This window comes from Ciona robusta, chromosome 4, assembly GCF_009617815.1.
Source record: "Ciona robusta chromosome 4, ASM961781v2".
Lineage (NCBI taxonomy): Eukaryota > Metazoa > Chordata > Ascidiacea > Phlebobranchia > Cionidae > Ciona > Ciona robusta.
Window position 1 is genome coordinate 1,748,474 of NC_143238.1, and position 15,869 is coordinate 1,764,342.

Below are 15,869 nucleotides of genomic sequence, written 5' to 3' on the forward strand. Positions count from 1 at the left end.
AAAAAAGTTTTCCCTTTCTAACCCTCGTAACTTATTTAAATGCCCAGCTTCTCTCGGGCATCGGGCTCTTCTGTGTTGACCAGAGTCACCAGACATATGCAATACAGACAGTAAAAGATACATAGGATAGGGTTAGGGTAAGGGTTGACTGTGTATTAAATAAGAATAATATTAATATTAATATCTATTAACATTAAAAACTGACCTTAATCTTTAAACTTATATTTATTTCAGGTTAACGTTTAGTTATTCTCACACTTTGGTGTTCTGCGGAAGTAGGGAACTGCAACGCTGAAGGTTAAAGAAAGACTCACTTTGATTTTTTTGTTTTGTTTTGAACGCCATACCAAAGTCTTTGTGAAATAGTCTGTCGTTATGTACGCCATGTTTGGTCAAATGTTATTGCTAAAAAGTATGCCCTTCATAAGTTGAACTGTTTACGGCCTACTAGAGATATCTCTAAGAGGCCATGAACTGTTTAAGCAAAGGATAGTGTTCTTTGGTTTAGGCGAATAGATTAAAATCAGCAAAAAGTTTTACCTACTTATTTTAAGTTAAAATCACCGCGCTTCAAATCTTATGTTCTTTTAATAATATATAACGCAGTTATCAAACACCGTAAACTATTTAAAGCGTTGAAAATTTAATTGAAATATAAAGCCGAAAATGTTTTTGTTTTTTTTAATTTACACTTTTCGGGGTAAATACAAAAATGGAGATGCCGGGGATCGAACCCGGGGCCTCACACATGCAAAGCGTGCGCTCTACCACTGAGCTACATCCCCAATCGACGAGGATGGGATTCGAACCCACGCGTGCAGAGCACAATGGATTAGCAGTCCATCGCCTTAACCACTCGGCCACCTCGTCGGCGCATCGACATGTGCGAAACACGGTAGACTAAGATATTGAAGCGGCGTTGTGACGTAATGAATCATTTATTGCCCGTTTTTCACATCATTCACATCTCCAGTAGAAATAAAATTACGAACAAGCTACGCTCTTTAGCCAAGGTAAGTAATAGAGAGTACTTGATTGGCGTTAAAAGAGCAGATTGGGCACTTATAACTTATTGCGGTTCCACAAATTGTCAGACACTTTAGCTTTGCGTCTGTGTTAGCAATTTTCATAGTATCATAATCAAGAGTTCAGACGAACGCTGCAACACTCGATTCCGCTTTTTAACAGGCATGTAATTTTCACGACAAAATTTGCACATGTTTCCCATCATCAAAGCAATTGCGTTTTGCAGGTGCGTGTTTCTCACGATAATCAATTATTAATTGGGTAATGTAGGAGGCTTGCATACTGAGCGTTAACATAAATGGCCAGTACAATTGATACTAAAGTATGTTAGGTTAGGAGTTGAACTTTTGTTGCTCGTTGGTTGTTTAAAATTGCACAAATACGACGGACCGGGAATATCAGTTTTACCAGTATGAAGTATTTGCGTGGACTTTTACAATCAGATACCGTTAGAATCAGATTAAACGGAAGTCTTAATATAGCGACGTTTCTGATTGTATCACAAATGTAGCCCAACTTTTACAAAAACACGGCCTGTTTTCTGCTTATATAGCGCTTAGTTCGTCATCCTGTAAAAAGTCGCAGAGCGTTCAGTGTAATCGGATTTTAATAATTATAATGAAGTAGTTTAGTCATTTTAACGTAAATTAACATGTTTTGATGTCGGTCATTTAGATCTGTAAAAGTCTTTTATTTTTTAGAGAAGCAGGCAACGCCATGTGTCTTTGTGCAAAGACCCTGTATTTTAACGACAAGTTTCTTTAGATTTTTTCGGTGTATAAGGTAACAATGGCGTGAGTGTGGTGTAAGGCATCACCGTCATTAGAATAAAGGCCTACCGCAGTGGTATTGATAGCAATGGAAAACAGGTAAAGGTGACTATCCAAGTTGTTATAACAACCGGGTGAGGGGTATTCCATACTTGGTTAGCAGACTGTAATAATAGGTCTGGAGGACCGGCGTATATATTCATTCTAGTGGCTTTTAGATGCTGGTACCCCGGGGCAACTTGCGTCAGTCCGACAGGCCTCTGAAGACCTGCGTGATCCGTGGTCTTATGGTTAGATTATATCTGTAAGGAGGTTTTGGTGTAAATAGGTAGTTTCCAGAAATTACAGAATGCACTAGTCTGTTGTGAAATTTGCGCCAATTAGGCTTTATTAAATCAGACGTGTGTAAAACCTAGATAGTACACTGTAATTTTAACGCAAGAAATGTATGCTATTCCCTATTGAATAGTGGGAAACAATATTCAGTTTACAATTGAACACTTTTAGGCCATTGGCTGCGTTTTGGACATAAGGGACCGTTGTAACAAAACCTGGTTGACCACATACGATTGCCAAGCCAAAACGTTAACACACTGGTCGAACGTTATTTCTGACAAGAATACACAGCTTGTAAGGAAACGATCAACTTATTGAAATGTCAACATAGCCTTTTTAAGACAATGTAGTTATTTGTAAGCTTAAGTGTAGTCGAATAGCATACAGGTATAGTCCTCTATCTATTTTCATGTTACGGCTTAGTATTGTGTTTGGAATGTAGACGCCATATGGTTTATTTGTTCTATAGATAAACCGACTGAGCCGATATTCATAAGACTGTTCATTGTGTTATCCAATCACCTTTCCAAGCCGGAACAGCGACAGAGACAATGCAACACCGTTGAATTTGATAATAGCCACAAAATCCGACAGTGTTTGTATAATCCGCAATCTGTTTTAGGCAACTAGAATATTTTCAAAGTTTAGACAAAGTCTGACAGATCTTCTGGTAAACGCACGTTGCTTCTTTTAGTTTAGAGATCTGCTTTTCTGTTTGAACTCCGTCTCGGCCAAAGTTAGTCTATACTAACTTTGGTCTCGGCGCTTGTATGATTACACGTGTGTGCATGCGAGCGCGTAGAGTAACGCTTCAGTAATCCTGCCGTGACGCAACAATGGACTGAGTTGCGCGGCCATATCATGCTCACTTTATATCCTTTTAAAGTATGACTGAGACATGTGCATGCAGGCGATACAGGCACAGCTAATACCAAGTCAGTTATTCCAATTTGTATCCGGAGTTTGTACTTTAATCGGATAGACGCTCATAGTGAAAAGCCAGACGTTTCAGTGTGTTTTGTACCGACTGTGTGTTCGGCAGTTTAAATATACAAACCGTTTCTAAACTGTGGTCCTGTGAGAATCTCACAGTAAGATTAGATTATGGTTTTAACAAGTGGAGCATATTTGGCAGTAAAGGAAACGGTAATTAGCAGTTGTATTAATAAGTATGTACGCGTTTGGTATACAAGAAAGAAGGTGTTACGCCACCGAAATTCCATTACGAACGTGTGAGCAGTTGAATGTTTTCTAATACGTCATATCGCAAAATAACAGAAACACGTCATTAGTATGTTGTTACGTGACTACAAGACTGAGGAAGGCGTGATTTCTCTCATTAACATTATGCAATGCATTCGTATATACGTTGCTATTTGTGAGTCTGTTTTCACGTTTTAACTGAGTGTGAGTGGTCTAGGTGTAGAACTGTAAATACTCATAGGCAGCTATATAAACACAAAAACAAGTCCCGGGAAGTATCCGGTTCCAAAAGATAGTAGCTTGGTTTTCTCAGCACTTAGAATACCGCAGTGGCTTTTAAACGAGTGGAATATGGTCTCAAGAAATATCTGCGACGCTGCATTATGGCCATTAGACTTTATTAACGGAACTTCGTATATATAAGTACAAGAGTTCATTTAATTCTAAGCAATGAAACGTCGTCACGCTATGGTCCTCTATTTATATTTAGTAAACATAGGCTGTACATATATTTTATATGGAGCATACGGTTGGTTAGGCAAGTACATAAAACATCGCTATAAAGCATAATGGACATTTAACATGCATTAAACCCTTCTTTTTCAATTTAGGTGTAAGTTAAAATCACCGAGTAGTTAGTTATATTTCTAGGAAATTTGCTATGAGGGTAGTTACTTGCAGAAAAGGAAGGTCCCAGCGTATTGTATTTATATCGACATGCGCTATTCTTTTACTTGTGTTTTATTTCGCGCTACGTGACAATGACGTCAACGAATTCACTGACGTCAAAGCTAAACACATCGAAAAAAAGCGGGAAAATGTAGTAGAGGACGATTATGCGTAAGTAATTTTGTTGTTGGCTTTTTTTTTTACTGTTGACTCCATGTTGAGGTCTCAAAAATAACAAACAAAACTTTTGCCACAAAGTTGGTACCAATGAAACACGATTTAGTATCAACAATTTTATGTGTCACAATTCATTATCTCGCCCCATGGCATTCGGGTTTATACCTTTAATAAAACATACGCATTTCGTCTTCTACTGTGGAATTTGCAGGCGCATTTTCTGTCCCGCCGTTTCCCCATGTATAATTCATTAAAGCAATATATATAGAATCGTTAAGAACCTGTTTATTACGGTAGATTAAATCTTGACTTTGCAACAATCTCAGGTCCTTATTCAAACCCGCATTATCGAGACCTGCAGACATTGATCCCCGCGGACCCGGCGAGGGGGGTTCGGCGGTCAGACTTCTAAATTTGAGCCCAGAAGTATCGAAACAGCAAGAAGACAGCATTCAAACTTACGCGGTCAATCAATTCGTAAGTGAACGCATTTCATTGCACCGAAGACTTCAAGACCCGAGACATGAGATGTAAGTCGTATCAAAATTAATGTTTGTGCAACTGTTAAAAGTTACAACACAGCCGCTGGGGGTAAATTTCCCCCAAGTTTTAAACATGTCTTTTTTGGTTATGACTGTTACGTAAACGGTATTTTAATGCGCAAACAAGGGTAATTCCGTTAACTTATCAACTACCAATCGTGCGGCGGTTTTCGTATAATCTTGATTTGGTGGGGTCAAGTTCGGGAACTGCGTCAAGTTAGTTTTTATCAAACACATCTCATGACAACCGCTCAAGCGACAAGATGCTTATCGAGGTGAACTAGGAGCAGAAAAATCAAGTTTCCGTTTTTTCCCTTATAAACTTGCGTTTTAAATGATTAAATTGTTTTTAAAAGGTCCCCAAATAAACAACATTATTTCCCTGCTGTTGCTGTCGTCAGGCATAATGTATTTTCGAAAGTCTTCCCGTACGACAGAGGCAACGTTAAAAAAATTGGGTATTATTTTTGACCAAAAAAATCAGTATTTGGAAATGAAATTGTATATTTTAATTGTACACATTCCAGCCAACGTATTATTGGTTACAATTCGAAAAAGACAATATGATGAGTGGGAGTGCTACTTCACCAATAGAATCTTCTTTTTTATTTGAGTAATGTTTTTCTGATTTTTTAATCGCGGTTACACCGTTAAAGCGATTGCCAATTTGTGATGCTATATGACCCAGGAAAACTCGTAGGGTGTTTATAAATACTACACATCACTTAATTACTTACGACAGTAAGATAAAATCAGGATTCGGCCGCAACAAGCTTATATGGTTATATCTATGCAGTTTAGTTGCAAGGCACAAGTCTGCTAGATAAGATAATATCTTTTTGGACATTCTTACATGGTTGTTTTATTGTCCGACCGTATACGCCTGTGAGTGTTTAATAGTTTTCGAATTTTGTACAAACACGATGGTGCATTTTATAAAATAAGCCGAAAATGACTCGACTGTGTCGACTTGTTTGTTAATTTAAATCGATGGAGTTAAGTGTTGCATTTCCATAGCACTTTACCTTTCTTTTCTATTATCTCAAGGCAACAGTAGATAATGCTTTTATGCCATTATCATGTGCGGCTTTTCACGTAGGCGTAAACGGCTCGCACTTAAAATATTTAAGGAACTAAACATATTGTATACCCCAGCCAAACTTACAGCATAAGTTGGTTTCGTATTTCTATGTTATGTTTGACCTCTGCTAGTTTACATCGCCATCGATTTTACTTTAAATTCATTTCCTTCGATCGTACTTGGTAAAATTTACGTTTTGATCGAAGTGAAGTTAACGGGCACGTTGAAACGTCGCATACAATGTTGGCACGGTTGTATCGATAAATAATTTAAGTCTAAAGTCACTCATGGTTCGCGTGTATGTAGATCACTTTGTTTATCCCGTCGTATTAGATCTGCAAGTCCACGTCGCTCTATGTAGTATAGAAAGAAAGCTATATGCATTCTAAATGCCATAATCGATATATACCTCGCCTATAATTGCAATCCCGTGATTTGTTGTTATATTCGAATAAAACGATTGGCCCCAGTCTTTCAGGTTCAGTTATAGCGGAAAGCTATACACCGTATGTTTTTATTTATCCGTTTCTTACATGTACATATTCTGAACATTAGTAAAATATTCTATATAAAAAACGTTTGTTTACTAAATTACCAGGAGAACGCGTCGTTTTGATAAGCAAACGGTTTTGGGCCCGAATCTGGAGGCACACCTATCGTCTAAGTCAGTGGTTAAGTGCTTAAAAACACATTCCCACAAAAACTTTACATTATATTGTACGTTTATAAGTACCATAGGATTAAATACATGCCACTGGATGTGCGTTTATACAATATGCTTGCCACATTCGGTTTTTGGCATACGATCAAGGTTTACGATAATAAACAAACTTTACTACATTTGATAACTAAACTTGCATCCAAAAAACGACACCTTGTTGATCGTTTTGTTAGTCCGGACATATAAAAATGCTTATTACCTAGAATACAAGGTAATACAGAAACGTGTGGTAGAGTGGGGTAAAATTAGGGATGCACATTACAGAATTTCGAATCCGTGAGATTCGAATCCTTTTGTATTCGAATCTAATTACGGGATTCGGTATTCTGTTTAATGACGTCATTACACGTCATCTCATATACTATATTAACAATTTTTGAAACTTATTAATTTTGGAAAAAAATATTTTTGTGTTTGTGGGACTTTCGGGAGTAAACGTTTCGCAACGTCTTTTCATAGCCTGCTATACGTTTCATGACGCAAAAACTACCCAATAGTACAATTTTTGATCATTCTACAGCTCATGACCCAACAAGGCTGCTATGAAAGGGTCAATAAACTGACTTTTGTGGGTAACATTTTTTTTTTCCTATAAATATAAAAAGATTCGAAATTCTAGATTCGGAATTCTAGATTCGAATTAAAGTATTCTAGGATATCCTAGAATACCTTATTATTCTGTAATGTGCATGCCTAGGTAAAATGGGACACGTTTTCATTGTCTTTCCTGTCCCATTTGGTTCATCCATAATCCTACAGTACTATATACCATGGTTAGGTTTTATATATACACCACCGTTATAACAGTAGCTCTCCCGAACTTTGAGCTTAACCGATTTTTGTTTTATTGCGTGGTATATGTAGCGATCTATAGTGCAGTATAGGTCTCATTTCCTGATCCGACTTCCCTTGCATAGCTGCGTTATATATGGCGAATAAACAGACATTAATCAAATAATCGATCGTGATTAAAATACGGCGATGCTATTAATATACCATCCACTGCATTTAGTTGCTGTAGTATATCGCTGTGTGTTCGTTTTCACGTTTAATCTATAGCCCTGTAATTTGAGATTTGTTTCTGAATGATTAAAAATTAGCCTTGCAAATGTTGGGGTAATCAACGTCCTGCCCTGGCTTAAATGAACCAGTCCTATAGTGTGCCTTGTTCAAAAGAAATATAAATATATGTATAATGTATTGTTCTTTTTTCGAATGTTCCGTTGTAGAATCTAGATGGCTTAATTTGAAATCTTTTTTTTGTAATTTTTTACAACCAAATTTTGTAATGCTCGTTTTGCTTTCTAAATCAGAGGAAAATTGTGCGTAATGGTAACTATTTCTTTTAACATTGTTTGTATGTATGCAGGTGTAAATCAAGAAGGCCGTTCGATTATCGAAGCTTACCCACTACAAGTGTAGTGATAGCGTTTTATAACGAAGGATGGTCAACGTTAATACGTACAGTGTTCAGTGTGTTACATAACTCACCAGATGCGTTGCTCACTGAAATTATTCTCGTGGACGACTACAGTGACAAAGGTTGGTTTTGCAGAGTAAAGACAAGTATTATCGCTGAAAACTAGTTATAGTACTGTGGGGTAAGATGGGATACCGTTAGCAGTTGAAACCGATATTTCCCGATCGTGGTATTACTGTTATTAACATTTAACAACGCTGTTTTAGAGTCGGGGTACCGTTATATATTTAGTAAATATCGTTTGTTTTTTACCAAATAAAAAGAGAATGAAAAACATGTCCCATCTTACCCCACCCATCTATATGCAAGTTCACAATATGCTTAAAAGACTAGCTTAAAGTAGAACTTATGGTCTAACTCTTTCCCAATTTGTATATGATAATTTAGTTTTAAAATGATTTCACGCATTCTCTATCTTTTTCTAGTTTATCTAAAGGACAAATTGGCGGATTTTCTCAAAGACTTGGCTCGTGTACGTTTAGTTAGAACAACGAAGAGAGAAGGTTTGGTCCGAGCACGACTACTCGGAGCTTCACTTGCGAAAGGTATTGCCATATATGCTCATCACAGAAATACAGTGCAAATCGTGCCACTGTTTTATTTAAAAGTACAAGCGTATCTTTATAATTAAGCGGGACAAACTGTACCTGTGCAAATAGACCTTTAGACTTTGTGCTCGTTGAACTATGGTTAGGCCAGCTTTGTCTGTTTTATTATTGTTCATAAACATGCTGTAATACCGCCTAATAAAATTAGTTTTGTTTTAAGAGGTGATTACCTGCTGATATACAAATCAGTAAAGACGATAACATGTATTTTTCCTTCTCTTCGTTTTTTTAATTTATAGTAAGGTGGGAAAGTTGGGATACCGTTTGATTTTATTTTCGTTCCATTTGGTAGTGGTAGTAGACAGTAAATACTCAAAGAATTTTTAACCTGTATCCTCACAAGTCCCATAGAACGTTCGTCGTTGTCAATTGTTTAAAATTAAAACACAATCCGAATATTTAGATATTATGTGCTAAATATGTCCCGTCTTGCCCCACCCTACCATATGATCTTCGGAATCGCTATCGTTTTTAGGAAATAAATAAAAAAATGTAATATTAATTAGGTTATGTAAAATTGTGCTCATGTTATGTCTTCTCAACAAAATTCCGCATGTCTTAACCTAAGCCTTTTTTCCCAGGTGAGGTTCTTACTTTCCTGGATTGCCACTGTGAGTGCGTGGAAGGATGGTTGGAACCGCTATTGGAGAGAATCATGGAAGATGAATCGGTGATTGTGGTGCCAGTGATTGACACGATAGATTGGAACACATTCGAGTGAGTACAGTTCGTATTTTCGTTACATGGAAAATCGTTTAAATATTTAAGTCCCCAAAAGATACTTACGTTGGAGTTAATCGAACACTATATAGACTTTGCAGTTAAACGTATTTATATAGTAGGGTGGGGGAAGATGGAACACCTTTAGGACATTCAAATGTCCTAATCGTGTTTTAAACAATTACCAACGGTCTATGAGAGTCGTGAGAATATAGTTTTAGAATTCTTTAAATGCTCTTTGTTTACTACTAAATTTGAAGAGAAAACAGAGTTAACGGGTGTTCCATCTTCCCCACCCTACTATATTTTGTAACAAAAGTTTGTTTTTATCCAGTCTGCTTTATTTAAAACTGGTTATCATAAATTTAAGATAAACGTCATAAACTACATTGACGTCAACGCTTGATTGGACTTTTTCCAAAATTTCGTTCTGCAATTACTTTCATCCTTCATTCCCGCCCACGCCGATATATAAGTTGTTTGTGTGCCATACACACCTGTACAAATTGTTTAGTTGCCAGTTCTCAATCAATCTGGCTTTTATTTTAACACATTTCCAAAACAACGTAAATTGCCCAATTTCGTGTGCTTTTTCCTATAAAACAGGATTTCTTACTTACTTGCATATACGTATTATATTCACGCATATCTCTTGCGTTCAAAACACTTAAACGCACGTAACCACTAACGTATGATTTGGCAAACCACAGATACTACTACGGTGGCCACGAACCTCAAATCGGCGGCTTCGACTGGAGATTGACGTTTCAATGGCATACCATACCAGACCATGAGAGGAAACGAAGGAAGAGTCCCGTGGACCCCATACGTTCGCCCACGATGGCTGGGGGTCTTTTCGCAGTGAGTAAGAGGTACTTCACTCGCATAGGAACCTACGACGCGGGGATGGAAATTTGGGGAGGAGAGAATTTGGAACTTTCGTTCAGGGTAAGTTCAATCACCATTTTACACGAAATTAACGATTTATATTGTTTTCGCGTTAGCGAACTTTGACAATGCATTTTTAAATGAAACTAATAAATTGTATTATAGTAGTTTTAGTTTCTATTATAGTAGGGTGAAGTAGGATTGATATCGTAATATCGTTTCCACGTAATATCCCATTTCCCAACCGTATTTAAACAATTAACAATACTCTTTAAATGAGGGACAATACGGTTACAACTTTTATATAAACATCATTTGTTTACCACCAAATGGGGACAATAAAGTGGAATGAAAGATTGCAATATATTGCTCTACATATTACTACAACGATCGTCGCTTAAACGTTAATTCCCGCATCGTTCTAACTTTATTTAAAATCTTCTTGAGAACGAACCGTTTTCAAACAACCCAAAAAGTATGTACACGCAACTTGCTTTATATCACGAGAAAACAACGGTCTTTTTAACACGGATGTTCTGTTTCATACACCCCGTGCTAGCTTACGAGTTACCATCTATGTAACTTTGTGGGTGGTAACAAAGTATGTAATTCGAGACTCTATATTTTACCCTACAGACATGGATGTGTGGTGGAAAACTTGAAACAATACCTTGCTCTCATGTCGGTCATGTATTTCCAAAGCAATCTCCTTACCCGAGACCTAAGTTCCTTACTAATACATTGAGAGCTGCTGAGGTTTGGATGGACGATTATAAAAGGCATTTTTACATAAGGAACCCTCCAGCCTCAAAAGTAAGTCAAACCAGAAACTGTGATATTGTACTGTTTATATTGTATTGTGGGTTAGCAGCCAAGCTTTTATCTCACACTTTTACTTAAGTAGTTTTTTTACCGCAGCGTTTTTGTAACGACTGTCGTTTTGTTGTTAAATGCTGTCTGTATGAACTGACCTGATCTTCGTTATTGTATTCGAAGAGACAAATTATGTTGATTTTTTTATATGGGTTATACCGCTATTGGTCCTATGTCGAGCCACGCTGTGTATTCTGGGAATTAGCGAATATTCGGGCCATTTTCAGTACATACAAATCTTGACGAAAACGAAAGATTTTGACGTTTAAATTTCATTTTGAATTATTTGTATCATTAGGCCTGTCATATGTATATGTTTAAATTACAAAATATTTATTTTGCGTGCCTCACAGTATAGGACCTTACCCATACACATAAATACAGAATATATTTATTTAAATGTTGATAAACTACTATGGACGCGTATAATGCCACGAGAAATAGGATTCTAATCTTGACGTAAAATCGATCGGGGTCAAATTACCAAATTTAAACAAACGTAAAATTGTTTCATTCAAATTAACTATTTTTCGACCGAGGTCAAGTAGATATAACCTCTTAACGTTATTTTATTCGGGTTTAATTTGCTCTGGGAGTAATTTGCCGTAAAATCGCGTTTTATGAGACGCTTCTATTACGTGCTACATGACGGCGTGCATTTTTAATGCGGTCTGGCAACCGTGACTGAATTGAACGAATACATAATTTTAATGATTAGATTTTTTGTCCAGGAAAACTACGGTGACATTTCTGCCCGTAAAGACCTTCGCAACAGTCTTCAATGTCACGACTTTAAATGGTATTTGGATAACGTGTACCCGGATCTACATGTACCAGAAGATAGGCCTGGTTACTATGGCGCCGTGAGTTAAATTCCATGATTTTATGGCTGATATAGTATAGTGTGGGAAGACGGGACACCTTTGGCACATAATATCCAAATATCGTAATCGTGTTTTAAACAATTAACAACGGTCTATGGAAGTCGTCATGATATAGTTTAATAATTCTTAAAAAGTTCTTCGTTTACTACCAAATGGGACGAACTAATAGAATGAAAAGGTGTCCCATCTTCTCCCACCCTACTGTATATTGCTTTAATTAATAAGCTTGTCGTGCGTGATTGAAATTGTTAAAAGAATCGTAACAAAAACTGGATCCTTTTACGATTTATTGAAAATTGTTTGAATAGTAGTTTGTCTTACGATCTGAAAATCCTATATGGTGCAACAAAATACCGTATACCATTTTTTATTAATTGAACTACATATTAAACCGACCTACAGTCCTTTACATGTTATTTAAACTTATATATTTTAGTTCCGAAACAGTGGGATGTCATCTTTTTGCTTAGATTATGCTCCTCCCCAACATAACCCAACAGGGGGTCGGGTTTCCATCTTTGGGTGCCACGGACAAGGGGGTAATCAGGTAAAAATTCGGGGGCCAAGCAGTAGGGGTGAGGGCTGGGTAACTGGAAGGTTTTTCCCAAAAAGTTTAAGGGGCCCAATGCCAACCCCTACTTGCCCCATTTCCTGCACTTTTTCACCCAATACTTAACCCCAGATACATAGCAAGGGTATGTTGTCGTGTCTTGACTACCGAGCCAACCTTGACCCACCGATGGCACGCTTCGCTGAGCTCAAAAACACGTGGTTTGGCCGACCAATGATAGTGAGGCATTGTCGAACATGGCTGTCGCAGGTTTTGAACTTAACGAGCACCTGTGCCGTGACAATCGGGTTTTACACCGCTTCGTAATTGGGCAACTAGTAATTTGCGTCTTTGGTGACGGTTTAGCATTTACTTATGATACGGTATGCTCGTGTAATGATATGAAAACGCAGCAGTCAATTGGTGAAAAAAGGTTAACGCGTCTTTTTGGCGGATTTTTTATAACAGCCTGTACATTTTAATAACGCGTTTATTTGACCTTTTAGTGGTATGACAACATGATACGGCTACGGTTGGCATATTTCTAGCATTATTAAACAGAATTATACATAACATGTAAAAAGTTCTCTATTCGTTTACAAATACTGCGTTAATAGTTATGAGTTAATTACATGTTAATTACAACCACATAGCTGTGTTCTGGTGTATTGGGTGAAGTGTTGCATGCTATAATGTAATTTGTAATTCTTTGCCTAGTTTTGTTAACAACAATTGGTTTCATTCACGTCAGTAATTTTGATTAGGCAGTTTCATAAAATTTTAATCTGTTTTTTAAATTTTTTTTAACTAAATTGGTTCGCATAAATAAAAAAGAAACACTTTGTAATATTAAAGATATTTTATGTTTAAATTGTGAATATATATTGTTTTTAAACACGGAAAATGGTTATTCTAAAATTGTCCCTTATTTTCTCAGTTCTTTGAGTACACGTCAAAGCGTGAAGTTCGTTTTAACTCTGAGAAAGAGATGTGTATGAGCGCCGTGGAAGATGATACAATCACCATGCTTGACTGTGTGCCTGATCAAAGGGACTCTCCGGCTTCTCAAGAGTGGGTACATTCTCACGTAAGTGCCATGCGACATTACGTTTTCACCAAAAAATATGTGTGTTAAGTTAATGTTTGTACTATAATCACCCACAAATTAAAATGCATGGTAACTCGTAGGCTGGCACGAGGTGTATAAACACCCGTGTTATAATGACTGTCGTTTTCCGGCCTCGCGAGGATAAAGCAAGTTACATTCATTCATTTATTCATTTATATTGTGGACCGTATTACTTACAAATAATCTAGTTAGCCAAAAATTTTTGGTTTGAAGAAATCTCTGTGTAAATATAAACAAGTATAGTTATTTTGGTGAAAAAAAACTTATCCCACCAAAGTTTAAGTTTTCTATATGGAGAAACATCATTAGGATATATGACATAACCGACCAAACTTTCGAAAAAATAATCACACTGATAAAGTAACATATAGTTGCTCGTAAGCTGGTACGAGGTGTGTACACCCGTGTTATAACGACTTTCGTTTTCCAGCCACGCGAGGATAAACAAGTTACATTTAGAGTAGGGTGGGGGAGGATGGGACACCTTTTATCTCCATTTTCTCGTTTCATTAAGTAGTAAACAAAGAATATTCAAAGAATTATGAAACCGTATCCTCACGACTCCCATAGACCGTTGTTAATTGTTTAAAATACAATCCGGATGTTTGGATATTATGTGTTGAAGGTGTCCCATCTTCCTCCAGCCTACTATATTTATTTATTTTTACTAACAACTTTTTATTTGTATTTTACGTTTTGCCTGACAGCAACAATAGCAAAAAAATTTATTTATTTTCTAAATGTATTTTTTTTCTGCGCCCTTTATTTCGTACGTACGTGTTTGCAATAATTATTTATAATTTCATTCACATATAGGACGGGACGATTCAAAGCGTCTTGAACGACAAATGCTTGCATGCTTCAATGAGTAAAGACGGAAAACCAGAACTCCTTCTTAAAACTTGCGAACCAGGTAGCAGGTTTCAACAGTGGTATTGGGTATGATAACAATCCCATATTTGGATGCCATGCAGTTATTGTGCAGTGCCATGCGAGATAGGTGGACGTAGTATGATAATTCAGGGCTTACGGCCAAAGGCATTGTAGTGTAGCATTGCCTTCAAAAAATTTAGAAACACGTTGCAATACATATATAGCTTAGAATGTTACAAAATACGAAGTGTCGTCATTACCCATACAATTTCTGATGTAGGCCAATTTTAAGATGAATGAGTAACTTTTGTTGTGTAACCGTATATATATAGTAGGATGGGGTGAGTTGAGACACCTTTTATAACTCTATTTTATTGTCCAATGTGGTAGTAAACAAGGAACTTTCAAAGAATTATAAAACTATATGCTCAAGACTCCCGTAGACCGTTGTTAACTGTTTAAAAACACGATCAGGATATTCGGATATTTTGCGCCAAAGGTGTGCCATCTTCCCCCGTCCTACTATACTTTTGTGCTGTATTTGCCAGTGGAAATACAGTAGAGTGGGGGGAGATAAGATACGTTTTCCCTCTATTCTCTCGTCCCACTTGGTAGTAAACAAAGAACTTTTAAAGTATTATAAAACCGTATCCCCACGACCTCTCTAGACCGGTGTTAATTGTTTAAAACACGATTCGGGTATTTTGTTCTAAAGATGTCCCATCTTACCCCACCGTACTATATATCAACTTCGTGGTATTATGTTTTAACTCTTAATAAGTGAACGGAAAAACGTTGTATTTACTTCCACATGGCGTACATTTACAATACTTATTTATTTGCACTTTTGCTCAGTTTACCTGTCGTTATTTGGGCTTGTCCGCCGTGGCATCACACCCTGCAGTATATTCCATAGTAAATAAACCGCTTTGCAAAAGTATTTTCTCGTATTCCAAATACAATATACCCTGAAAATAGATGGCGTTGTTCATTGTAACTTTGCTTTACGATCAGGCTGTGTCAACTGCAAAAGCTGGTTCTATATGCTTTGCTATTGGGTCGGCACCGTGGCACAGTTATGGTTTAGCGCGCATGTCTAACTTTTTGTTCAAGGCTCGTCGGTGCTACCATTGTGGGTGTATGTGTCATTGGCAAGCGTAACAATTGCTCTGACCTAGGTCACTCGTGGGTTGTGCAAATTGTCAATGTTCATGAAAAACAATTACCCACAACATTACATATATACATGGTAACTCTTCAGCCTGGCACGAGGTGTACGAACAGAACACCCGTGTTATAACGACTGTCGTTTTCCGGTCACGCGAGGAGGAAGCAAGTT

The 15,869-nt window shown here is 37.1% G+C and overlaps 1 protein-coding gene and 2 non-coding genes across 4 annotated transcripts; 1 reads left to right on the forward strand and 2 right to left on the reverse strand.

Annotated features, from left to right (window-relative positions):
• Nucleotides 1-713: 713 nt before the first annotated feature.
• Trnaa-ugc (transfer RNA alanine (anticodon UGC)) lies at nt 714-785 on the reverse strand. Its single transcript has one exon. It is a non-coding gene; the product is annotated as a tRNA-Ala (tRNA).
• A 3-nt stretch (nt 786-788) lies between these two features.
• On the reverse strand, nt 789-870 carry Trnas-gcu (transfer RNA serine (anticodon GCU)). Its single transcript has one exon. It is a non-coding gene; the product is annotated as a tRNA-Ser (tRNA).
• A 2,139-nt stretch (nt 871-3,009) lies between these two features.
• Nucleotides 3,010-15,507, forward strand: LOC149736442 (polypeptide N-acetylgalactosaminyltransferase 4-like). 2 transcript variants are annotated; one of them, XM_089876924.1, is made up of 11 exons: nt 3,017-4,175; nt 4,508-4,711; nt 7,895-8,067; nt 8,431-8,550; nt 9,195-9,330; nt 10,044-10,281; nt 10,858-11,034; nt 11,826-11,957; nt 12,415-12,525; nt 13,466-13,615; nt 14,474-15,507. In XM_089876924.1, the coding sequence occupies exons 1-11, from the start codon at nt 3,997-3,999 to the stop codon at nt 14,600-14,602; spliced, it is 1,749 nt and encodes a 582-aa protein (XP_089733050.1). In that variant the 5' UTR covers nt 3,017-3,996; the 3' UTR covers nt 14,603-15,507. The 2 variants fall into 2 exon arrangements, with proteins under 2 accessions (XP_089733051.1, XP_089733050.1); XM_089876925.1 differs by lacking the exon at nt 12,415-12,525 and having other exon boundaries at nt 3,010-4,175.
• The last annotated feature ends 362 nt before the right edge of the window (nt 15,508-15,869 follow it).